The sequence below is a fragment of the Mobula birostris genome, chromosome 13, assembly GCF_030028105.1.
Source record: "Mobula birostris isolate sMobBir1 chromosome 13, sMobBir1.hap1, whole genome shotgun sequence".
Lineage (NCBI taxonomy): Eukaryota > Metazoa > Chordata > Chondrichthyes > Myliobatiformes > Myliobatidae > Mobula > Mobula birostris.
Genome location: NC_092382.1, coordinates 35,620,260 through 35,647,113, shown reverse-complemented (window position 1 = coordinate 35,647,113; position 26,854 = coordinate 35,620,260). Strand labels below are relative to the sequence as shown.

The 26,854-nt window shown below is 44.5% G+C and overlaps 1 protein-coding gene across 4 annotated transcripts in view; it reads right to left on the bottom strand.

Moving 5' to 3' along the window:
* Positions 1-266: 266 nt before the first annotated feature.
* LOC140206725 (uncharacterized) overlaps positions 267-26,854 on the bottom strand; it is a 29,077-nt gene continuing 2,489 nt past the window's right edge. Inside the window, exons 2-5 of one of the 4 annotated variants that reach the window (XR_011888369.1) lie at positions 23,182-23,348; positions 8,935-9,047; positions 3,466-3,684; positions 267-752 (exon numbers count right to left, since the gene is read on the bottom strand). Coding sequence is in view for 2 of the 4 variants with exons in the window: in XM_072274912.1 (XP_072131013.1) it covers positions 11,671-12,345 (675 nt within the window). In the remaining 2 variants the exon portion in view is untranslated. Of the gene's footprint in view, positions 753-3,465; positions 3,685-8,934; positions 9,048-10,549; positions 12,754-23,181; positions 23,349-26,854 lie in introns of those variants that run through there. The other 3 variants (XR_011888370.1, XM_072274912.1, XM_072274910.1) reach the window with 3 other exon arrangements.

Genomic DNA, 26,854 nt, shown 5'->3' with positions numbered 1-26,854 from the left:
GTCACCATCTTGTCTGCTCAGATCATTGGGATGTCTCCCATGGAGGGTCATCCTCATTCCACTCGTTATTTTTCCATAGTGATGAATAATGTTTCTGAGTTGGCCTCTCATTTAAGTTTTCTGGTCTGTATTTCTTATCAGAATTGCACCTACCTGCATAGTGTGGTGAATCCTGTTTATTTTGTATGAAAATATATACTTCACTTTACTTTACTTCACTTTATTGTTGCTAAGGAATTGATACTAGAGCGTACAATCGTCACAGATATATTTGATTCTGCGCTTCGCGCTCCCTGGAGTACAAATCGATAGTAAATAGTAAAAATTCAAATTATAAATCATAAATAGAAAATAGAGAAGGGAAAGTAAGGTAGTGCAAAAAAAAAATGGAGATGCAGATCCGGATATTTGGAGGGTACGGCCCAGATCCGGGTCAGGATCCGTTCAGCAGTCTTATTACAGTTGGAAAGAAACTGCTCTCAAATATGGCTGTACAAGTCTTCAAGCTCCTGAGCCTTCTCCCTGAGGGAAGAGGGACGAATAATGTGTTGGCTGGGTGGGTCGTGTCCTTGATTATCCTGGCAGCACTGCTCCGACAGCGTGCGGTGTAAAGTTAGTCCACGTACGGGAGATTGGTTTGTGTGATGTGCTGGGCCGTGTTCACGATCTTCTGCAGCTTCTTTCAGTCTTGGACAGGACAACTTCCATACCAGGTTGTGATGCACCCTAGAAGGATGCTTTCTGCAGTGCATCTATAAAAAATAGTGAGGGTTTTAGGGGACAGACCAAATTTCTTTAGCTTTCTCAGGAAATAAAGGCGCTGGTGGGCCTTCTTGGCAGTGGACTCTGCTTGGTTGGACCAAGTCAAGGTCATTTGTGATATTGACCCCAAGGAACTTAAAGCTTTTGACCTGTTCCACTTGCTCACCACTGATGTAAATGGGGTCGTGCTGTCCGCTTCTCCTTCTGAAGTCAACAACCAATTCATTCGTCTTGCTGACATTGAGGGATAGGTTATTGTCTTCGCACCATGCCACCAGGTTCTTAATTTCCTCTCTGTACTCAAACTCATCATTACCCGGGATACGGCCTACAATTGTTGTGACATCAGCAATATTGTACGTTTGTATATTGTATATTTATGTACGATACAGAAACTGGTGTCACCTGTGTGTGTTGTGGCGATGCAAAAATTTGCTGGAGAATTTGGAAGTGGGAAGAAGTGGGGTGATATTTGGATATCTGACTTTCTAAAGCATTATTTAGCAAGTAAACCACAGATGCTCGGTGTGCAAAGCTCTGGTGAGAAAATCCTTCATTACCCGTTACAGGCCTGCTACATAGGTTGAGTGCGAGTGCAGATGAACTCCATCAAACCCAGAGGAGATCAAAGCTCTTATTGACAGTGATTTGCCAGCTGTTAAAAGAAATACCTCTCTATTTAAAATTCAGTGTGCACATGTTGTTATCAGTGGGTAAATATCGCACAGCGCCAAGATTTTTTGGCACACCAGTCATGACAAATTAGAGAGGACATTGGTGGGAAGGCGGGGAGACCTCCAGTGTCCTTGACACCCTCACCTACAAGATGTGCATCCAGCTGCAGCTTGTAACCCTGCACTTCAAGGAGCTGAAGCTGGAAATGGATGAATTCTGGATCGTTAGGAAGTCGGAGAGGTTACAAATATGACATTAAGAGAGGTGAGTTGCACCTAAGGTGCAGGACACAGGATACTCGGTGAGAGTCAGGAAGGGGAATGAGGTTAAATAGCCATTGTAGAGTACTCTTGTTGCCATCCCCCACAAGAACAGGTGGACCACTTTAGAAACTGTTCGGGGTATTACTGAGCAGAGGAAAGTCAAAGGGGTGATAGGGGATTTGCTATTTTGGGAATTAAAACTAGCAGAGATCAAATATCCTAGTGGTAAGGCTTGCTGGTGCTAGTGTGTGATGGTGGTATGGTGGTTAAACTAAATTTGCAGGAGAGATTGGAGTCAGAATGCCAGAACAGATGGTGGAGAGGGTGAATTGAAATAAATTGTATCCTTAATATACATGAGGAGTAGAAATCTTTACATTACTTCTCCATCTAAATGTGCAATGTGTAATTTATAATACATTGTTTGTACATGGGACAGTCATTATAACTCAGAAATACAATTGCATCAGTATGAATTAATCACTCTGATGGCCTGGTGGAAGGAGCTGTCCCGGAGCCTGTTGGTCCTGGGTTTTATGCTGTGGTACTGTTTTCCGGATGGCAGCAGCTGGAACTGTTTGTGGTTGGGGTGACTCGGGTCCCCAATGATACTTCAGGACTTTTTACACACCTTTCTCTGTAAGTGTCCTAAATAGTGGGAAGTTCACATCTACAGATGCGCTGGGCTGTCCGCACCACTCTCTGCAGGTTCCTGCGATTGAGGGAAGTACAGTTCCCATACCAGGCAGTGATGCAGCCAGACAGGATACTCTCAATTGTGTCTCTGTAGAAAGTTCTTAGGATTTGGGACCCATACCAAACTTCTTCAATCATCTGAGGTGAAAGAGGCACACAGCCACATACCACACAGCCAGTATGTACAGACCACGTGAGATCCTCGGTGTTGTTCATGCTGAAGAACTTAAAGCTGTTCACTCTCTCAACCCCAGATCCATTGCTGTCAATAGGGATTAGCCTGTTTCCATTCCTCCTGTAGTCCACAACCAGTTCCCCTGTTTTTGTGACATTGAGGGAGAGGTTGCTTTCTTTACACCCAGACAGATGTTGTTCAGACAAAGTCAGCAATCAAAAGGTTGAGCATGGTGAATGTGCTGAGCTGTGTATATCACAATGCAAAAAGCATCGTAGGAAAGCCATATGAACTCAGGACAGGGAATTATGATATTGTAGCCATTACTGGGACTTGGTTGCACCCAACAGTCTGAGGGATTTAGAGGAACAAATTTGTAGAGAGATCGCAGACCATGCCAAGAAACAAAAGTTGATTCAGTAAGTGATTTTAACTTTCCAAATATTGAGCGGGTCTCCCATACTGGAAAAGGACTATCTGGGGTAGAGTTTGTCAAATGTGTCCTTAATCAACATGTAGAATTCCCAATGTAGAAGTGTGCAAAAAGCTATTAGGAAATGATCCAGGACTAGTGACAGAAATTAGTGTACGGGAACACTTTGTATCTAGTGATCATAATACCATGAGATTCCAAGTCAATATGGAAAATGAGAGGTACATAAGAGAGAGTCTAAATTGGGGAAAGGTCAATTTTGATGGTATCAGAAAGGGTCTGACAAGTGTGGTTTGTGACGGCTGTTTCCTGGCAAAGGAGTACTTAGTCAGTGGGAGGCTTTCAGAAGTGGAATTTTGAGTGTGCAGAGTTTGTATGAGCCTGCCAAATTAAAAATTGAAAGGTAGCTGGTGCAGGGTACTTTTTTTTTAAGTTATCTTTTGTTGGTTTTAAAAACTTACCAATACTTTTTGTTGTATTATTTGTCCTCTCTTTGGCTTTTATGTTGGCTTTGGCTTCTCATTTCAGCCATGGTTGTGTCCTCCTGCCTCTCCAATGCTTCCACTTCTTTGGGATGTATCTACCATGCACCTCCCGAGTTGATCCGAGAATCTCCAGCCATTGCTGCTTCGTTGTCATTCTTATCAGTTTTCCCTTCCAATCAAGTTTGGCCAGCTTTTCTATAATAGAAACAGGGAGAAGTTCAGTACAAAAACATCCCATTTGGCCCAGTTAGCCAATGCTGAAAATACATTTAAGCTGACTAATGCAACGTCCTACACTGGGACCACTGCCCTGCATACCCCTACCATCAAGGTACCTATCGAAGCTTCTCTTTAATGGTGAAATTGATCTGGCATTAACCACTTGTGCTGGCATCTCATTCCACACTGTCACAACCATTTCAGTGAAGAGTTTTTCCACATGTTCCCCTTAAATTTTCACCTTCACCATTTATCGATGACATCTGGTTATAGTCCCACCCAACCTCAGTGGAAAAAGCCTGCTTGCATTTACCCTCATAATTGTGTATACTTCAAACAAATCCACAAAGCAGTGTATAATTTCCTCGTTTATGCTTAGCGTATTTTTTACATGTATAAGATGATGAGGGGCATTGATCATGCGGATGGCCAGCGGCTTTTTCCCAGGACTGAAATGGCTAACGCGAGGGGATATAGTTTTAAGGTGCTTGAAAATGTGTACTAAGGGGATGTCAGGGGTAAGTTTTTCACACAGAGAGTGGTGGGTAAGTGGAATGCACTGCCAGCGATGGTGGTAGAGGAGGATACAATAGGGTCTTTTAAGAGACTCTCAGATAGGTACATGGAGATTACAAAAATAGAGGGCTATGTGTTAGGGAAGTCCTAGGCAGTTTCTGGAGTAGGTTACATGGTCAGCACAACTTTGTGGCCTGAAGGCTCTGTAATATGTTGTATATTTCGTCGTGGGGATCTCATCCACGGACGATTCTGCTCATCTATTGTCTAACTCTTCCTTCTGTAGCAGTGTTTCCCAACCTATTTTACCCCTAGTGCCGCGAGTCAAGGCGAACTGTCGAGCGTCCTCCTTGCTAATCTAGGCATCCCCAACAACGTCTGTGAGGTTGGTAAGGTCGGTCGAGATTGCCGAGGGTGACGATGATTGCTCAAGGCCTGCAGTGCTTTGCTTCTTCCTGTGTCCCAGCGCCACATCCTTTTTTGGAAGTGCCTGCTCTACTAAAGGTCGGTCAGGTCTGATGTCTCAAGTTGGGAGGTGGGGGCACCTACCGCTCCACCAATAATCCTGAACGCCCGCCCCCCGCCTGGTGATCTTCATTTTCTCCTAAAGGCATCTTCGGACACGTCACCGGCCCCAGAGGTAATCACTGTTTTATTGTGATAATTTCCTCATATTTCTGGTTTAATCTTTCATTTCAGTTCAGAATAGCACATGCTCGCACCATGTTGGATCCTGCTTTCGTTGATGGAAATATATCCTCAGATGATTGACTGTGAGTGGGACAGAGGGAGTGGAACTCCCCCAACGCTGTGTCTGAGTGTGCGCAGCTCCCTCAACATCTTGCTACCTCCTCTCTCCATAGTGCGCTCACTTTATCTGTCACTCCTTTCCTCCCTACCCTTCACCCTCCTCTCACTCCTCAGCACACCATCCTGTTTCTCTCCTCCGTCTTCTCTTACTCGCCCCTTCCCGCTCTCCTCCTCTCCGCTCACACTTTTACACCCATTCCGTCTCCCTCACCTCCCTCTCTTACTCCGCTCACCTCAACTTTCGCTCACTCTCACTTCTCTTCTCCCCTTTCTGTCTCCAAAGCACCACCATCATCACCCGCTGCCCCCCGCCCCCCAACCATGACAGACTGACACTGAATCTCGGCCCGTGTTCACACCAGGATAGCACCCCGTCCTACGTCACAATGTGCGATGGTGACAGAGACACAATTGTCGACAAGGCAACCAGCCTTGGTGTTCTGTCTGGACATCGGAACTCACTGACATTCGGAGTCGGATGAAGCAGACACGGAGGGAGAGAGAACCAAGGAGGGAAGAGGGAGACTGGTGGAGGGAGAGTGAACGGGACAGACTGAGGAGAGTTGGGAGGGAAGTGTCCGAGGCGAGAAACAGAGGGGAGAGAGATGGCGGAAACAACCAGTGAGCGGAGAGAATGGCGGGAAGTGAGATGGACGTGGGTGAGAAATAAATCGGGAGCAAGTGAGGGGGCAGAGAGTGCCGTTGGAAGGAATGACGGAGGAGAGAGATCGGAGGGAATATGGGAGGGAAGAGAGATGGGGAGTTAAACTGGGATGGAAACCACGGATTGAGACGGTGGAGATAAGCGAGGTAAAGAGACGGGCTATTAGATATCTCTGTTGATCAGTGGGAGAGAAACGAAGAGGGATCGAAAGGGCCGTTCGTTTTAAATTGAGACGTATGGAAATTTCTGGAATTCTAAATCTTCCTTGTAAATTATTTTAGGATCAGTGAAGTGTCTATCTATCTATCTATCTAGCTGAGTTGAGTGTACGTTTTTCTTAAGATTTGTTGCCCCGAGGTCGTGAAGGCGGGTGGCTGGGTACATTCGAGGTGGAGATAGAGGGGGATGGGCACGGAAGCATAGATCACACACGGCCGTGTTTAATAAACATATTATCACAAGACTTCCTCCTCGTCTCCCTTCTGAATTGATTTCCCTGTTGTCTGAGGGTTTGCCTCCGGTCCTGGGCTCTGCCTTATGGAAACATCCTGTCCACATCCTCCCTATCTCGGCGTTTCAGTATTCGGGAACTCCCCGTTCTGAACTCCAGCGGGAACAGGCACAAAAACACCAAATACCATGAGCTGTGGCCTTGTTAATCAGCCTCAGGTGCAGCACCTTGTCTGAAAATCCAAACAAACAACATTCACCGCTGTTCTTATCTCACCACAGAATTCCAACAGACTGATCTGGGAATATTTCTCCTGAGGAAAACCATGCCGACTTTGGCCGTACTTTATCATCCGCTCCAAGTACCCTGAAACCTCATCGTTAATGGACTCCAACATCTTCCCAACTACTGAGGTCAGACTAACTGTCCTGTAATTTCCTTTCTTATGCCTCCCTCCCCTCTTAAAGAATGGAGTGGCATTTGCAACTTTCTAGTCCGCCATAACCATTCCCAAATCTAGTCATTCTTAAAAGATCATGGCTCATTCTTTAAGAGAAAAATGAGGGGGAGCTTCTTCACTCAGAGGCGATGATATTGTGGAATGGGCTGCCAGAGCAAGTGACCGGTTGGATTTCAACATTTAAGAGAAGTTTGGATGGGTTCATGGATGAGAAGGGTATGGGGGATATGGTCACGGTGGAAGTTGCTGGAATTCGGCAGACTGATGGGTGGGCACAGACTAGATTGGCCGTATGGCTTTACTCTGTGCTGTACTGCTCTATGACCCGAATGTCTGCACAAACTCTTCAGCTAACTGTTTCTAAACCCGTTGGGTGTACACCATCTGTCCAGGAGACATACCTGCCTTCTGTTATAATGGGGGCGCTGGGGCGGACCCAAATGCAGGGCACAAACACGTTTTGTAGGGTTAACTAAATTCAGTTTATTACTCATTATAAGGAGAGCAAAGCGGAAGCGGGAATAAGCGTAATGGACAAGGACTCAGGCCCTGGACTAGGCTGGCACTCAGGGTCTGGGCTAGGACTCGGTGACTTCCTTACTGCTGACTCAACCCACAATTATCCTTTAAGGAATCCTGCACAAGTGCCGCCAAGTTTAGACTATTTGGAAAATAGTGTACCCCGGTAATTCTTTTCCCAATGTGCATGGCTATACACTTCCCGACACGGTATTCCATCTGCTTCATTTATGCCCATTCCGCTAATCGCCAAAGTCCTTTTATAGCCTCTCTGCTTCCTCAAAACTACCTGGCCCTCCAGCTCTGTTGATATGATAGGCAAACTTTACAATAAAGCTATTAATTCTGTCATCCAAGTCCTGTGGAACATCACCAGTCACCGGCAGCCAACCAGAAAACATCCCCGTTATTACTATCCTTTGCGTCTTGCCATTCAGCCAATTTTTCATCCATGCAATAATCTTTCCCATGTCGCGTGACCGGTAACAATGAATATAGAATTGAGTCAGGTTTTATAAAAAACAAGCAAACATTTATTAAACTCTGCTCAAAAACAGCGAAATGTATTTAAACGACTAACTTAACCAGAAATTAACTGCTATACGGCAACTCTGAAACAGTTCTAAAAAGGGTAAATGCGAAAACTGTTCTTAAAGTGGTAAATTCAAACCCAGTTCTTAGAACAGTAAATTCGAAAGTCTGAGAGATGTATACAGTCAGTTAGGAGAGACTTTCCTAAAGTAAAGAATTCCTCCAGGATGTGAGATTACTGCTGATCCCAGCCGGAACCTGCCTTGTCCGCAGGATTCACGATGACGGAAATAAAACGGTTTAAAGGAACTGACATTTTCCTCTGGAAAATAGATACTCCACAATCCTTCCTGCTTTAGCAGAGGATATGTCAGATGCAGGTCACTGTTTCTTGAACAAAGATTCAATAAAGGTCGATCCTCTCCAAGATAGCCGAACGACATCAGCTTTACTTGACTCTGTGAGTTCCTGTACTTTAGTAAGGTCTTCACTCTCCAATACTACTCACAATAGAAAATAGACCTCCACTTTAGAGGGAAACTAAACGAATATGCAGCATAACGGAGTATCTGATGAATTAAATAACAAACTAAACTTAAAACTCAACTGGAAAAACTAATTACATCACACCAGAGGTCTCCCTTTATATACCTGGTGAGAACATGTCATCACGTGACCTCACATCGGTGGGAAAATTACATCATGTGACCTCCACAAGACGATTACATCATGCTCATAACATTATTAATTACATCATGGTCATAAGACAGTCACAAGATACCCATGAGGTATGCAACCCCTGTAATATCATGGGCTCATAACTTGTTAACCAGCCTCATGTGTGGCACCTTGTCAAACACCCTCTGAAAGTGCAGGTGGACATCATCAACCGATTCTCCTTTGTCTATCTTGCTATTACCACTTCAATAAATTCAAAGAATTTCAACACACTGTTCAGGCAAGATTTTCCCTTGAGGCAAACATGCTGAAGGCCGATTTTATTATGTGCCTCAAAGTGCCCTGAGAACACATCCCGAACAACCGACACTAATACCTACCCAACCAATGAGGTCAGACTAACTGTCCTAAAACTTCCGTTCTTCTATCTCTCTCCCTTCTTGAATAGCAGAGTGATATTTCCAAATTTGGAGTCTTCTGCAACCATATCAGACTTTATTGATTCTTGAAACATCATTACTAATACCTCCACCAGCTCTTCGGCCACCTCTTCCAGAACTCTGGGATGTACACCATCTGGTCCAGGTATCTACTTACCTTCAGACCTTTCTGTTTCACAGGAAATTTCTCTTGAGTATCAGCAACTTCACACACTTCTGACACTGACATCTGGACTTCCACCTTCCCGTTGGTTGCTTCCATAATGAAGACTGAAACAAAATACTAAATCAGTTCACCTGCCATCTCCTTGTTCGCCATTACTACCCACCCCACTCTCACCAGGCATCGTTTCCCTCTGGTCCAATATCACTCTTGCCTCTCTTTTCCACTTTATTTATCCGAAGAAACATTTGGTATCATCTTTAATGTAATTAGCTAGCTTCATATTCCATCTTTTCTTTCTTAATTACTTTTTTAATTGCCTCTTGTTTGTTCAGAAAAGTTTCCCAATGATCTAACTTCCCACCAATTTTTGCTCTGTGATCTACCCTCTCTTTGGCTTTTATGTTGGCTTTGCCTTCTCATTCGCTGAGGTTGTGTGATGTTGTCTTTAGAATAGTTCTTCCTTTTCGGAATGTATATATCCCGTGTCTTCCGAATTGCTTCCCGTAATTACAGCCACTGATGCTTAGCCATCATCCCTGCCAGTGTTTTTTTTTCCCCTATCAAATTTGGCCAGTTCCTTTCTCATGCCTCTGCAGCTGTCCTTATTCCATGGTTATACTGATACGTCTCACTTTAGCTTCTCCATCTCAAATTTCAGGGTGAATTCAATTACATTAAGATCGCTTGCCCCTCAGAATTGTTTTACCTTAAGTGCTCTAAATCGGTTCATTGCACAACACCAAATCCAGGATAGCTGCTTCCCAGCTAGGCACAACCAGGAGGTTGGTGACCAGTGGTGGGCCACAGGGATCTGTTCTGGGACCCTTACTCTTAGTGATTCTTTTTTATAAATTTCCTAGATTAGGAAGTACAGGGATGGGTTAGTAAGTTTGCTGATGACACAAAGGTTGGGGGTGTTGTGGATAGTGTGGACGGCTGTCAGAGGTTACAGCAGAACATTGATAGGATGCAAAACTGGGCTGAGAAGTGGCAGATGGAGTTCAACCCAGATAAATGTGAAGTGGTTCCTTTTGGTAGGTCAAATATGATGGCAGAATGTAGTATTAATGTAAGACTCCTGGCAGTGTGGAGGATCAGAGGGATCTTGGGGTCTGAGTCCATAGAACACTCAAAGCAGCTGCGCAGGTTGACTCTGTGGTTAAGAAGGTGTATGGTGTATTGACCATCATCAATTGTGGAATTGAAGTTAGGAGCCGGGAGGGAATGTTGCAGATATATAGGACCCTATTCAGAACCCACTTGGAGTACTGTGCTCAGTTCTGGTTGTCTCACTACAGGAAGGGTGTGGAAACCATAGAAAGAGTGCAGAGGAGATTTACAAGGATGTTGCCTGGATTGGGGAGCATGCCTATGAAAACAGGTTGAGTGAACTTGGCCTTTTCTCCTTGGAGAGACGGAGGATGAGAGGTGACCTGATAGAGGTGTATAAGATGATGAGAGGCATTGATCATGCAGATAGTCAGAGGCTTTTTCCTAGGGCTGAAATGGCTGCCACAACAGGGCACAGGTTTAAGGTGCTGGGGAGAAGGTGCAGCAGAGATGTCAGGGGTAAGTGTTTTCCGCAGAGAGTGGTGAGTGGGTGGAATTGGCTGCCGTCAACAGTGGGGGAGGATAATTTAAGAGACTTTTGGATTGGTACTATGGAGCTCAGAAAAAATAGAGGGCTATGGATAACCCGAGTAATTTCTGAGTAGGGACATGTTCAGCACAAGTTTGTGGGCTGAAGGGACTCTATTCTGCTGTAGGTTTTCTATGCTTCTATGTTAACTCTTCAGAAGCAGGGAACATGACCCATAATGTGGAAATCAGCCATGAATGAGGAGGTTAACTACCAATGTCATTCTTCTTCAGCCCAGAGATTTGAGGGGAGAAGAGCATGTCAGACAGAATTGCAGTCAACTTGACTTCTTCAGTCTGCAGAGAATTCAAGGGAAACCTCTTCACCCACAGAGTGGAGACTATTTGGAACCCATCACCACAGGGAGAGCGAGAGGTGAACAACAGGGGAGGATTCAAAAGGACTGTCATGGAACAGAATCACTGGCAGAGTCCAGCCAGCCTGAGTTGACTGTCTACTGTACACTAGGTGTGTTATAAATTCACTAAGTACCGGAGACAGAGTTCAAAATAGAACTGATTTATTTGTCTCAGATCCAGAATATTAAACTCCAGTCCCATTAAAGGTGAATATGTAGCAGAAGAAACTCCTCCCATGCCCAGTGACCAGGGTGCAGAACTGGGTGTGGCGAGCAGCAGCAATAATTGCAGAGTTCAGCACCGACACTCTCGAAATTGCATTCAGCAACGGTGATGGACAAATATCCAGCATGCAGCTTATTGAAACTTTCTCCCCAGTGTGAACTCGGTAGTGTGTCACAAGGTTAGATTACTGAGGGAAGCCCCTCCCACATTCACAGCAGGTGAACCGTCTCTCCCAGTGTGAACTCAATGATGCACATTTGATTGAGAAGGCTGAGAGAAACTCTTCCCAGTGTCTGAGCAGGTGAATGGCCTCTACCTGGTGTGAACTCACTGGTGTCTCTGCAGATGAGATGATCACATGATTCCTTTCCCACATTCACAGCAGGTGAACGGCTGCTCCCGTATGAACTGACTGGTGTGCCAGTAGTTGGGATGACCGAGTGAACCCCTTCCCACATTCTGAGCAGGTGAACGGTTTCTCCCCAGTGTGAACTCGCTGATGACTCAGTAGATGGGATGACTGAGTGAATCTCTTCCCACAGGCTGAGCAGTTGAATGGCTTCTCCCAGTGTGAGCTCGCTGGTGTCTCTGAAGAGTGGATGACCGACTGAATCTCTTCCCACAGACTGAGCAGTTGAACGGCTTCTCCCCAGTGTGAACTGACTGGTGTACCAGTAGTTCGGATGACCGAGTGAATCCCTTCCCGCAGTCTGAGCAGGTGAACGGCCTCTCCTCAGTGTGAACTGACTGGTGTACCAGTACGTCAGATGACTGAGTGAATCCCTTCCCGCAGTCTGAGCAGGTGAATGGCCTCTCTCCAGTGTGAAGTCTCTGATGTACCTTCAGTTTAGATGACCTAGTGAATCCCTTCCCACAGTCTGAACAAGTGAACGGCCTCTCTCCAGTGTGAACTCGCTGATGTTCCTTCAGTGTAGATGACTGAGTGAATCCCTTCCCACAGTCTGAGCAGGTGAATGGCCGCTCTCCAGTGTGAACTCGCTGGTGTGCCATTAGGTCAGATGACCGAGTGAATCCTTTCCCACAGTCTGAACAGATGAACGGCCGCTCCCCGGTGTGAACTCGCTGGTGTGCCATTAGGGTGGATGATCGAGTGAATCCTTTACCACAGTCTGAACAGGTGAAAGGCCGCTCCCCGGTGTGAACTCGCTGGTGAGCCATTAGGTCAGGTGACCGAGTGAATCCTTCCCCACAAATTCAGCAGATGACCAGCCTTTGTCCAGTGTGAACTGACTGGTGTGTCCATGGGCGGGATGACCAACTGAATCCCTTCTCACACACAGAACAGGTGAATGGCCTTATCCAGTGTGAACTTGCTGATGTACCTTCAGTTGAGATGACTGAGTGAATCCATTCCCACTGTCTGAGTAGATGAACGGCCTCTCCCCATGTGTAAAATGACGGGCGTGCCAGTCGGTCAGATGATCGAGTGAATCCCTCCCCACAGTCTGAGCAGGAAGGATGATTGAGTGAATCCCTTGCTCCACTTCTTAAATATCTGGGCTGAGACAGCAAAACTGGCGTGTTATTCTCAAGATTCTCGTAGACAAATTCCTTGCCATTTTTAACCTATAAAAAGATTTACAAAATCCATCAATGGGTGAAGGACATTTCAGATGAGATCACTTCAGTTGCTGAGGCGTGAACTGACATCACACTGTTACAGTGAAGTTCAACCCAAGTTGGAGAGAGAAATCATCTTCTAACTGGGCACAGTGCTGGTATCTGGAATGACCATCAAATTCTCTGATAGTCTCCCTGTCTCATTAGGAATGGGGCATTTCTGCCATCTCCAATCTGTGACCTGGCTCAGTTTGACTCTCTCCATTGGTATTATTCCCTGTTCCCACTGAGCTGTATGGGTGCCTGGCCCCACAGTAACTGAAACACACACACACAAATAGCCGGCAGTGTATTGCATGTACCCACCACTCTCTGGGTAAAAAACTTACCCCTGACATCCCCTCGGTATCTATTTCCAAACACCTTAAAACTATGCCCCCTCGTGTTAGCCATTTCAGCCCTGGGAAAAAAACCTCTTGCTATCCACACCATCAATGCCCCTCATCATCTTATACACCTAAAAAAGGAAATTACACATTATTTTGAGGATTTGTTACAAGTCTACAAAATTATGAGGGTATAGATAGGGTAAATGCAAGCAGCTTTTTCCACTGAGTTTGGGTGGGATGACAACCAGAAGTCATGCGTAAGTGGGGAAGGGGAAAATTTAACGGGAACATTTGGCAAAGCTCTTTACTGAAATTGTCGTCAGAGTGTGGAATGAGATGACAGCACAAGAGTTGAATATGAGCTCGGTTTCACCATTTAACAGAAGTTTGGATGGGATCCTGGATGGTAGGTGAATGGAGGGCAATGGTCCAGGTGCAGGTGGTTGCATTAGACAGCTTAAATGTCTTTCGGCATTGACTAGATGGGCCAAATAGGCTGTTTCCGTACTGAACTACTCCATGTTTCTATGATAGAGAAGCTGGTCAAACTTGTTTGGAAGGGATACGGTCGGAGTAACAAAGGAGCAGCAGTGGCTGGAGTTTCTGGGAGCAATTCTGGAGCTGAGTGATAGATACATCCCAAAGAAGTGGAAGCATTGGAAAGGCAGGAGGACACAACCGTGGCTGAAATGAGAAGCCAACATCAACATAAAAGCCAAAGAGAAGGGAAACAAAAGAGCAAAAACTATTGGGAATTTTTTAGAAGCTAACAGAAGATGACTAAAAAAAAGTCATATGAGCTCAGGGCGTGGAATTATGATATTGTAGTCATTAATGAGTCTGGGTACCCAAAAGTGTGAGGCATTGGGAAAGAAATGTCCCAGGCCTCATTATCTCTTGAAAACCAAGGTCCCCTGTACCAGTCACCTTTCAACTTTTATTTTGGCAGGCACATACAAACTCTACACCCTCAAAATTTCCCTGGTGAAGGCCTCCCACTTACCAAGTGCTTCTTTGCAGAAAACAGCCTGTCCAAAACAATCTGATACCATCAAAATTGACTTTTCTCCGATTTAGAATCTCACCCCATGGACCAGACTTCTCTTTTTCCTTATTTACTTTGAATTTCATGACATTGTTATCGCTAATTTCTGTCACCAGCCCTGGATCATTCCCTAATAGCTTATTGCACACTTCTACATCAGGAATTCTACGTATTGATTAAGGGCACACTTGACAAACTCTACCCCATCTAGTCCTTTTACAGAATGGGAGTCTCAGTCAATATATGGAAAGTTAAAATCACTTTCTGAATTAATCTTTGTTTCTTGGCATGGTCTGTGATCTCTCTACAAATTTGTTCCTCTACATCCCTCAGATTGTTGGGTGCAATCAAGTTCCAATAATGGCTACAATATCATAATTCCCTGTCCTGAGCTCATCTAGCTTTCCTATGATGTTTCCTGCATTGTGATATACACAGCTCAGCACATTCATCGCACCATGCTCAACCATTTGATTGCTGACTCTATCTGAGGTCTGAACAACATCTGACTGGTGTCAAGAAAACAACGTCTCCCTCATTGTCACAAAAACAAAGGAGCTGATTGTGGACGGAGGAATGGAGACAGGCTAACCCCTATTGACATCACTGGATCTGGGGTTGAGAGTATGAACAGCTTTAAGTTCCTCGGCATAAACATCAACAAGGATATCACATGGTCTGTACATACCAGCTGAGTTGTGAAAGAAACACAACAGCACCTCTTTCACCTCAGACAGTTGAAGTTTGGGATGGTGCCCCAAATCCTAAGGACCTTCTACAGGAACACAATTGAGAGCATCCTGACTGGCTGCATCACTGCCTTTTATGGGAACTGTACTTCTCTTAATCGCAGGACCTGGCAGAGAGTGGTGCAGACAGCCCAGCGCATTTGTAGATTTGAACTTCCCACTATTCAGGGCATTTTTAGAGACAGGTGTGTTAAAAGGGCCCGAAGGTTATTGAGGACCCAATTCACCACAACCACGAACTGTTCCTGCTGCTACCATCCAGGAAACGGTACCACAGCAAAAAGACCAACAGGCTCTGGGACATCATCTTCTACCAGGCCATCAGACTGATTAATCCATGCTGATACAATTGCATTTCTATGTTATATTGACTGTCCTATATACAAACAATTTATTATAAATTACAAACCCCATTTCCAGAAAAGTTGGGATATTTTCCAAAATGCAATAAAAACAAAAATCTGTGATATGTTAATTCATGTGAACCTTTATCTAACTGACAAAAGTACAAAGAAAAGATTTTCAATAGTTTTACTGATCAACTTAATTGTATTTTGTAAATATACACAAATTTAGAATTTGATGGCTGCAACACACTCAACAAAAGTTGGGACAGAGTTAAAATAAGATTGAAAAGTGCACAGAAAAGTCATGCTACTGTGACAATTATAGCCACCTGGGCTCGGGAGTACTTCGGAAAACCATTGTCACTCAACACAGTCCGTCGCTGCATCCAGAAATGCAACTTGAAACAGTATTACGCAAGGAGGAAGCCATACATCAACTCTATGCAGAAACGCCGGCGAGTTCTCTGGGCCCAAGCTCATCTCAGATGGAATGAAAGACTGTGGAACAGTCTGCTGTGGTCAGATGAGTCCACATTTCAGCTAGTTTTCAGAAAAAACGGGCTTCGAGTTCTCCGTGCCAAAGGTGAAAATGACCATTGGGATTGTTATCAACAAAAGGTGCAAAAGCCAGCATCTGTGATGGTATGGGGGTGCATCAGTGCCCACGGCATGGGTGAGTTACATGTATGTGAAGGTACCATTGACTCTAAGGCGTATATTAGGCTTTTAGAGAGACATATGTTGCCATCAAGGCGACGTCTCTTCCCGGGACGTCCATGCTTATTTCAGCAGGACAATGCCAGACCACATTCTGCACGGGCTACAACAGCGTGGCTTTGTAGACACAGAGTGCGTGTGCTTGACTGGCCTGCTGCCAGTCCAGATCTATCTCCTATTGAAAATGTATGGCACATCATGAAGAGGATAATCAGACAACGGAGACCATGGACTATTGAGCAGCTGAAGTCTTATATCAAGCAAGAATGGACAAAATTTCCAATTGCAAATCTACTACAATTATTATCCTCAGTTCCAAAACAATTAAAAAGTGTTATTAAAAGGAAAAGTGATGTAACACAATGGTAAACATGCCTCTGTCCCAACTTTTGTTGAGTGTGTTGCAGCCATCAAATTCTAAATTTGTGTATGTTTACAAAATACAATTAAGTTGGTCAGTAAAACTATTGAAAATCTTTTCTTTATACTTTTGTCAGTTAAATAAAGGCTCACATGAATTAACATATCACAGATTTTTGATTCTATTGTATTTTGGAAAATATTCAAACTTTTCTGGAAATGGGGTTTGTAATATAAATTACATAATGCACATTTAGACGGAGACGTAACATAAAGATTTCTACTCCTTGTGCATGTGAAGGATGTATGTAATAAAGTCAATTCAATTCACCCTCTCCACTATCTGTTCTGCCATTCCCACTTCAACTTATTTTAACCACATCACCCTTCCCCCCACACTAGCACTGGCAATCCTTACCACTAGGATATTATTCCCCTTTTGTTCTGTTCCCCTAACGAACAAATCCCCTCTCATCCCTTTGACTTTCCTCTGCCAGGTAATCCCCCCAACAGTTTCCTAATTGGTCCACCTGCTGTTGTGCGGGATAGCAACAAGAGTGCTCTGTGATGGCTATTTAAACTCTTTCCCCTTCCTGACTCTCACCCAGTTTCCAGTGACCTGCACCTTGGGTGTAACTCACCTCTCTTCATGTCATATCTCTCACCTCCTCCAACTCCTGGATGATCCGGAATTCATACATTTCATGTTGCAACACCTTAATGTGCAGGGTTACAAGCTGCAGCTGGATGCATATCCTGCTTGTGAGGGCATCAGGGGCACTGGAGGTCTCCCCACCTTCCCACCATTGACCTCTCTAATTTGTAATGACCAGTGTGCACCTAAATCTTGTACTGTGCATTTTTATACCCAGCGATAACATGTGCACAGTGAATTTTATATAGAGAGGTATTAATTTTAACAGCTGTCGATAAGAACTTTGATCTTCTCTGGGATCGATCAAGTTCACCTGCTCTCTCACACAACCTATGTAGCAGGCCTGTAACAGGTAGTGAAGGATTTTCTCTCCAGAGCTTTTACACATCGTCCATATGTGGTTTGCTTGCTAAATTATGCTTTAAAAAGTCAGATTTCCAAATATCACTCCACTTCTTCCCACTTGTGAATTCTCCAGCAACTTTTGCATTGCCACAATACACACAGATAACACCAGTTTCTGTATTGTACATAAATATTTCCCCTGAATCCTCCAGAGGAATTGAGGATATATAAAAAATTCATTTTGAACCTATGTAACCACTGGCTAAACGAATAATTGGGACTGGATAGGATTTTTTGAACTGAAGTAATCTCTGTCTTCAGCAGTTAGCTAAGGCAGGCTCATTAGCATTTCTCTGCGGCTTGTAGACAGACACACTGAGAGCTGAAAGCATTTTTCATTGGACCCTTGTTAGATGATAACATTATATATTGTAAACACGAGGAATTCAAGCAACACACATCAAAGTTGCTGGTGAATGCAGCAGGCCAGGCAGCATCTCTAGGAAGAGGTACAGTCGACGTTTCAGGCCAAGACCCTTCGTCAGGACTAACTGAAGGATAATCAACATGGTGCCCAAGGAGTGGGTGGAATTGTTAATTTGGGAAAGTATTAGAGCCATTGCCTGCCTTTATTGTTGAAAATTTTGATTGTTAATAAGTCTTAACACTTGACCAAGAGTTGAGAGTAAACGCATGATTTACTGTAAACATCTTTCATTTGTAAATGAACAGAGTCAACACAAAATTTTATTGTCAATAACTGTATTGAATAAGGACTCACAGTCAACGAATGGTTTTCTTTTTCTGTATGTAATTATTTTTATTTTGTAATATTTTTGAATAAAGTATTTTTGGAAAAAAAAAAGGAAGAGCTAGTAAGAGATTTGAAAGTGGGAGGGGGAGGGGGAGATCCAAAATGGTAGGAGAAGACAGGAGGGGGAGGGATGGAGCCAAGAGCTGGACAGGTGATTGGCAAAAGGGATATGAGAGAATCATGGGACAGGAGGTCCGGGAAGAAAGACAAGGTGGGGGGGGGGAACCCAGAGGATGGGCAAGGTGTATAGTCAGAGGGACAGAGGGAGAAAAAGGAGAGAGAAAGAAAGAATGTGTGTATATAAATAAATAACGGATGGGGTACGAGGCGGAGGTGGGGCATTAGCGGAAGTTTGAGAAGTCAATGTTCATGCCATCAGGTTGGAGGCTACCCAGACGGAATATAAGGTGTTGTTCCTCTCATCTGAGTGTGGCTTCATCTTTACAGTAGAGGAGGCCGTGGATAGACATATCAGAATGGGAATGGGATGTGGAATTAAAATGTGTGGCTGAATGTGTGATCGTTTTGCTGAACACCTACACTCTGTCCGCCAGAGAAAGCAGGATCTCCCAGTGGCCAGGACTTCACCCTGGACACTGGGTACTACTCCCTTGCCAGGTGAACATTTTTCATGTCTACAAGTTGATTTTATTGATTTGCCCAGAGTACATTGCTATAGATACTGCTTAGTTATTATAGAGGTGTTTAGTAGATGGATTGAAGCTATTCCAACTACCAGTAATGCTGCTATGACTGTTGTGAAGGTATTATTACAGGAAATAATTCCCAGGTACGGCCTGCCAGAGATGCTGAGCTCTGACAATGGCCCACACTTTGTGGAGAAAGTAAACAAAGAGGTATGTAACAAACTAGTTATCAAGCACCAGTTCCAGTGTGTACACCACCCACAGGCTGCTGGCATAGTGGAGAGAGCCAAAGGCAAGGAAATTGGCCGAACTAACGGCGGAGACTGGACTCACTTGGTTGAAGGTCCCACCGTCACCCCTATTTCACATGAGGGTTACCCCACAGGGGAAACAGGGTTGTCACCAGCTGAAATCATTTTTTGATGGCCTATGAGGACACCCTGGGGACCAAGACCTTGTGTACCATTGCTCCCAGAAAGTCTACCAGCAAAGTTGGATATGCATACCCCAGGAGAAGAGATGGGGAAATATATATGCCAACTAACCAAAATTCTCCAAGCATCACATTCACAGGTACAACAGGCTTACAAGGAAGAGAACTACCCCGCAGAGAGGAGTGACTATCCCACCATAGAACCTGGGGATTTTGTCCTGATCAAGAACTGGGATCGAGGGAAACTCGGACCTCGGTGGAGAGGACCATATCTGGAGTTACTGACCACTCCCACGGCTGTGAAACGGAAGGGGCAATCTCGGTGGATACATCGAACAGACAACAAACGTGTTACTGAAGGAACTGAGTAGAAGGACTCTCTCGACTAAAGGAAAATGTATTGGTTGATAGTGGTGTTCGTGTTTATGACTTTGAGAGGGCTCACCCCAGCATCCGGGGGATCCCATGTTAACACCTTTCTGTCTCTCTGTCACACCTGTGCCAAACAGGTAGAACTGGGAGCCTACAACAGGAATTCTGCAGATGCTGGAAATTCAAGCAACACACATCAAAGTTGCTGGTGAACGCAGCAGGCCAGGCAGCATCTCTAGGAAGAGGTGCAGTCGACGTTTCAGGCCGAGACCCTTCGTCAGGACTAACTGAAGGAAGAGTGAGTAAGGGACTAAACTGGGGGCCTGCTGGGTTTGTACCGAAATTCCCCAGCATGGTAAAACTATGATTCCAATGTCAGTAATCCCGCTCAACCAGAGTGAGGAACTCTCAGCCTGGGCTTTCTCAAATAACACATGGGGAAGTGAGGTGAGGAACTGTGGTTCAGTCAGAGATGACTGTGGCTGTCAGTGTTTTGAGGGATGGTATCTCAGGCCCCCACCAAACAGAACTTCCTGTACTGGGAAACATGCATCCTGGCCATACTTGCAGGTGCCCAGCAGCAGAGAAGAATAACTGAGACTGAGTGATTTTGGATGATCACTTTTCTCTCCTATGGAGTAGCCAGGAATTCATGAGAGATAATCAATTTGGCTACAACACTTGAGAAGCTGGCCACAATACTGCAGGGGCCCCGACAGAAACACAGGCCCAAGTAACAGAAATATTCACTGAAATGATTGCAATCTGGCAAACAGTCCCACAGAATCGTAAGGCTTTAGGTTTTATCCCAGCTGAGAAAAGGGGGAACCTGTGCTATTATTGACACAGAATGCTGCACCTATATCCCTGATGACTCTACTAACATTACATCCCTCTCCGAGCACACTGCCAAGGAGACTGACAGCATCAAGAAAGTAGGGCAGGATTTACACGGGTTCACCGAAGGGTCGAAATGGTGGTCTTCGAAAGCCTGTTCGGTAATACGTGGGGTGAGATATTGCATTATGGCCTAATAGTTGTACATATCATTGTTATAATTACTGATTCTGCTGTCTTTACCCACTGATGAGTCAATGCTGTACTCGGTTACTTTCTCTGTAAAACTCGGTTGCTTTGTTGATGATGTAATGATGAAAAGGAGGGAATGATAAAGTATGTAAAGGGTTAACAATAGCAGCCGGTCTTCATGAAAGAAACTGCTGGTGGTGAACAGATGATGAACACGACAGACCAACTCAATAACTACTTTGGTTCTGTCTTCACTGAGGAGGACATAAATAATCTTCCGGAAATAGCAGGGGACAGAGGGTCCAGTGAGATGGAGGATCTGAGGGAAATACATGTTAGTAGGGAAGTGGTGTTTGGTAAATTGAAGGGATTAAAGACAGATAAATCCCCAGGGCCAGATGTTCTGCATCTCAGAGTGCTTAAGGAAGTAGCCCAAGAAATAGTGGATGCATTAGTGATAATTTTTCAAAACTCTTTAGTTTCTGGACTAGTTCCTGAGGATTGGAGGGTGTCTAATGTAACCCTGCTTTTAAAAAAGGAGGGAGAGAGAAACCGGGGAATTATAGACTGGTTAGCCTAACGTCGGTGGTGGGGAAACTGCTGGAGTCTGTTATCAAGGATGTGATAACAGCACATTTGGAAAGCGGTGAAATGATCGGACAAAGTCAGCATGGATTTGTGAAAGGAAAATCATGCCTGACGAATCTCATAGAATCTTTTGAGGATGTAACTAGTAGAGTGGATGGGGGGAACCAGTGGATGTGGTATATTTGGATTTTCAAAAGGCTTTTGACAAGGTCCCACACAGGAGATTAGTGTGCAAACTTAAAGCACACGGTATTGGGGGTATGGTTTTGATGTGAATAGAGAATTGGTTGGCAGACAGGAAGCAGAGAGTGGGAATAAACGGGACCTTTTCAGAATGGCAGACAGTGACTAGTGGGGTACCGCAAGGCTCAGTACTGGGACCCCAGTTGTTTACAATATATATTAATGACTTGGACGAGGGAATTAAATGAAGCATCTCCAAGTTTGCGGATGACACGAAGCTGGGCGGCAGTGTTAGATGTGAGGAAGATGCTAAGAGGATGCAGGGTGACTTGGATAGGTTAGGTGAGTGGGCAAATTCATGGCAGATGCAATTTAATATGGATAAATGTGAGGATATCCAGTTTGGTGGCAAGAACAGGAAAACAGATTATTGTCTGAATGGTGGCTGATTAGGAAAAGGGGAGGTGCAACGAGACCTGGGTGTCATTATACACCAGCCATTGAAAGTGGGCATGCAGGTACAGCAGGCAGTGAAAAAGGCGAATGGTATGCTGGCATTTATAGCAAGAGGATTCGAGTACAGGAGCAGGGAGGTACTACTGCAGTTGTACAAGGCTTTGGTGAGACCACACCTGGAGTATTGTGTGCAGTTTTGGTCCCCTAATCTGAGGAAAGACATGCTTGCCATAGAGGGAGTACAAAGAAGGTTCACCAGATTGATTCCTGGCATAGCAGGACTTTCATATGATGAAAGACTGGATTGACTAGGCTTATACTCGTTGGAATTTAGAAGATTGAGGGGGACCTTATTGAAACGTATAAAATTATAAAGGGATTGGACAGGCGAGATGCAGGAAGATTGTTCCCAAGGTTGGGGAAGTCCAGAATGAGGGGTCACAGTTTAAGGATAAAGGGGAAGCCTTTTAAGACCGAGATGAGGAAAAACTTCTTCACGCAGAGAGTGGTGAATCTGTGGAATTCTCTGCCACAGGAAACAGTTGAGGCCAGTTCATTGGCTATACTTAAGAGGGAGTTAGATATGGCCCTTGTGGCTAGAGGGATCAGGGGTTATGGAGGGAAGGCAGGTACAGGGTTCTGAGTTGGATGAGCAGCCATGATCGTACTGAATGGCGGTGCAGGCTCGAAGGGCCGAATGGCCTACTCCTGCACCTATTTTCTATGTTTCTAGATGTGCTGAGACATGCTGAGCCATATTTCTTCTTGCGGGTCGCTGGCTAGAGTTTCAGGATGCTTAACTCCTTGGGCAATCATGCGTAGAGATAGGACAACTTCAGTCTGTTTTGTGTGTGAAAGCTATTATGAGTATTTTGTAATTTGTCTTTAGGGGCTGTCATGTAGTTAATAACTTTGGCTCCAGCCTGTCTTGTGTGGAGGGTATCTGGATGGATATACCTGTGGTGTAAGGGGGATTGTTAGTCAGTTCGTGGATTGGGTGGGAACAGTCATAGACTGTTCCTGTTTGAGCGACTAACTGAGTAAGCCCCGGGTGCTTGGAATAAAGAGTTTGTACTGATATGGTCTCTGAGTGACTTTATCTGGATTCCACTTCCACAGAATGGGAGTGGTTTTAAAGGGCTGGGCAGCTGGAAGCACATTACCAGACCTGGAGTGATTGCAACTGGGTCTGACAGAGGCATAACTTCTTCTGGGCACATTCAGTCTCACTCCAACTATTTCCTACCATCCTTTGTACAGTTATGTAATGTCTAAAGGACCAGTGTTTGAGTAAATGAGACTCACCAAACTTTCTCCTGATGAATCACTGGATTCTCCGAGTCAGATGGGTTCTCTCCAGTTGATGCTCTCAGTCCTCGGGCTGGTTCACTTGTTGCTGTTCCCTCGTCTTCAGTCGTGGTTTGCTTCCAGTTGGGGTTTTTCTTCCAATGAATCTATCACTGCAGATCTAACTTTAACATGAAAGATAATGAAGCACATTAACAATAAAATGGAGAACCAAACATTTCTGCTTCATGTTTCTAAGAACAAAACACACAGAAATTTAAACATTGAAAATAAATATAATGATCTCAGTGAACAATCTTTTACTTTCTCTCATGCGTCACAAAACGATATGGGATAAGAAGGAGCCATCATTCAGTCATGGTAAGACATAAGACACAGGAACAGAATTAGGTGATTCAATCCATCTGGTCTGCCTCACCACTCAACCACGGCTGATTTTTATTCCAACACCATATTCCTGCCTTCCTCCTGTAACCCTGAAGTTACTCATCCTTTACTCAGTTTAGCAGTCATTGCTTCCAAAGGAACTCCAGAAACAAACATCTGATCCCCGACCAGAAATAGTTGCTCAACACCTCATAAACTCAAGCAGCTCGATCCCCGGGTCCAATTTACCTGAGTCAAAATCTGTGATATCCCAGGCCCCAACCTCACAGAGTCACACAGCTGAATCTGCCACTCACCGACCCTGAGAGACTCACACATTGGTCCCCACATCTCACACTTGGTAGTGCAATCCAGGATTTCCCCACAACTGATGTCCAGCTGCTCGAAATTTCTGCTTTATTGCAGGAGGATGACCATCCAGCCCCACCTGTAGAAGCACTAACCAAAGTCAAAGCCAAAACACCAACAGTTCCATATGCCTGGAACGTAGATCACAGGATTACTGCCCAAGCACCAACTCTCACAGTACTCTTAGCTGCCAGTAAAATGCTGCAGTCTGTCAGCCAGTCACAGTTCAGAAACTAGCACCTCCACACCAATACACAACAGAACCGGTACCTGATGACCCTCTGGCATTCCAGCTAACAAAAGCTGAACTGGAAATAACTCAGCAATGCCAAAGGTGTAAAAGAACACTTCACAATGAAGACAAAGGTTTGAAGAAAGATTGCTGATATATAACATTGAGGAGGTGGGATACAGGGTGGACCGAGGCTGACCCAGATGGTTGATGCATATCACTGAAGCGGGGGGGAGGGGGTTCGGAGACTGGACAGAGGTTGAACAAGATGGGCAGGGATGAGCAGATAGAACCAGGTGGGAGAAGGGATCAAGGACAATCACTGATGATCCTCCAGCAATACACAGATATTGAATTAATCGCACATACTACTGTATAAAAGATCCTAAAATGACAAAGTTAGAACAAACAATAAGAATTCTGGCATATGCCCCTTGACCCTCACCAAATTTTTATCAACACACCATAGAAAGTTTCCATCCAGACACTTCATGCTTTTGTATGGCAACTACCCTTTCCGTGACTGCGAGGAACAGCAGAGAACTTTGGATACAGGTCAGCACATCACAGAAATCATTCTCCCCACTAGTCTTCCCAGTCCCTCGGTAAAGCAGGCAGTGAAATCAAAGATCCCCACAGCCTGGGATGTTCACCTTTCTCACCCACCCCAGTCGGGGAGAAGACACGACAGCCATAAAGCTTCAGGACAAATGCGAGAAGCCTCAGAAAGCGAGGCAAGTTGGGGGAAGTTAATGGGACTCAGTGGCCAACATCAGATTTCCCCAACACAACATGGAGGAAGCATTACCACCAATCCGGGGACTTTGAGCACACACCACATGATTTTGCGTCACAAAGCAGAGGGCAGGGCAGATCTGCGGGAATCAGCCTCACGTGACCTGTTGGCAGGACTCCCATTTCAATTCTGTGGAAATAGACAGCCTGGGCTCCTGGCTTGGATTGTTCAATGAAGACTAAGTGAAGTCTACACATTTTTGACAAGCCCAGATAACTGGTACTAAGTGAGTAATTGGCCCTCAGTTCAGGGTTCACGGCCAACATCAGATCCACTTCAGCACCACCCAGCCGGAGACTGTGAGCATGCGCGAAGAGCTTGTTATATCTGCAGTTAAATGCCAGGGGCAAATGGGATCACGTGACTGGTGGGGTCTCCCATCACCCCAGGCAGAGCACTCCAGCTACCCACTATTCATGTGGAAAGAAACAAACTTGCCGCTCACATCTCTTCTCACCTTAAATGTGTTAGACATTTCAACCACCGGGAAAAACATACCATCTGTCTACTCTGTCTACTCCACTCGTAATCTTATAAACGTCCATCTAGTCTCACCCCAGCCTGCGCCGCCCTGGAGAAAACAACACAAGTTTGTCCAACCTCTCGCTATAGCTCATGCCCTCTAATCTAGATAATATCCTGGTAAACCTCTTTTACACTCTCTACTATTATTCTGACATTTCACATTCTTAAAATAAAGTACTGATCCTAACTGACATAAGACAGAGAATGTTTTCTTCAATTAAATGTCAGGAATTGTGTATAACTGAGTATTTGGCTGTGGTGTATGTAAACTTCTGACTTCAACAGTAGCCATGAATATGAAAAAGAAAATTTGCTAGCATATCAAACAGAAAAAATGGCAAATTTTCTGTTCTCATTGATCAATCAACAAGCCTGAGCATTAAGACCGCCCAAATAGTTTACTTGAAACGTGATAAGGAAGGTGATCCCCATTTTATGTTTTTAGATCTAATTGAACTGCCTGATCAGAAAGCTGCAACTATTGTTAAGCATCTTTTGAATTGTCTCATGAACCATGGGTTTGATGACTCTTACTTGAAACAGAACCTTGTAGCATTTGCTAGTGGTCGGGCGAACATAATGCCTGGTGTCAAATCTGGTGTTGCGACAATTCTCAAGGAACGTTATCCTGATGTGACAAATTGGCACGGTCTTAATCACAGATTAGAACTTGCAGTAGGTGATTCAGTGAGAGAAGTTCAATGAATAAATCATTTTCAATCATTTATGGACAAATTCTACTCTGTTTACAGTAGATCACCTCCAAATCAAAAGGAACTGTCTGAATGTGCCTCTCAACCAGAACAACAAATTTGCAAAACAGGCTGTGTTCTGGGCACCAGGTGCGTGGCTAGCTTGTTTCGAACAGTTTCAGCAGTGCGGGAAAATTATGAAGCACTGTGTTTTCACTTTGAAAAAGCAATGAAGAATGAAGCAGGATCTGGGAGTGACAGAAAAACCTATGAAGGTCTGTTGAAAAGATTCTTCAGGACAGTTTCTATTGGACTTCGCTCTAACGTATGACACGTTGCATGAACTTGGTTTACTGTCAGAGTGTTTACAGAAACACACTACTATGACTGTTTATGCAGACAAACTGACCCAATGGATCAGAAGATCACTGCATGGACTGAAAGACCAACCTGGTACAAAAACTCTAGAAGCTCAAGAGGCAGTTGAAAAGGGGAAGTTTGGAGAAATTACCTTAACAAGCAACAACAAAATTGTCTCCATTAATTATCGACAATTTCTTGCTCGTCTTATAAACGACTTGCAGCATCTTATGTTCACGGCAACATCCTTGAAAGGTTCTCAAACTTCTAAAGCTCAAAGTATGTATTAATTCCCTGCCAAATGAAATGTGTGTCCTTGATAAAGATAAC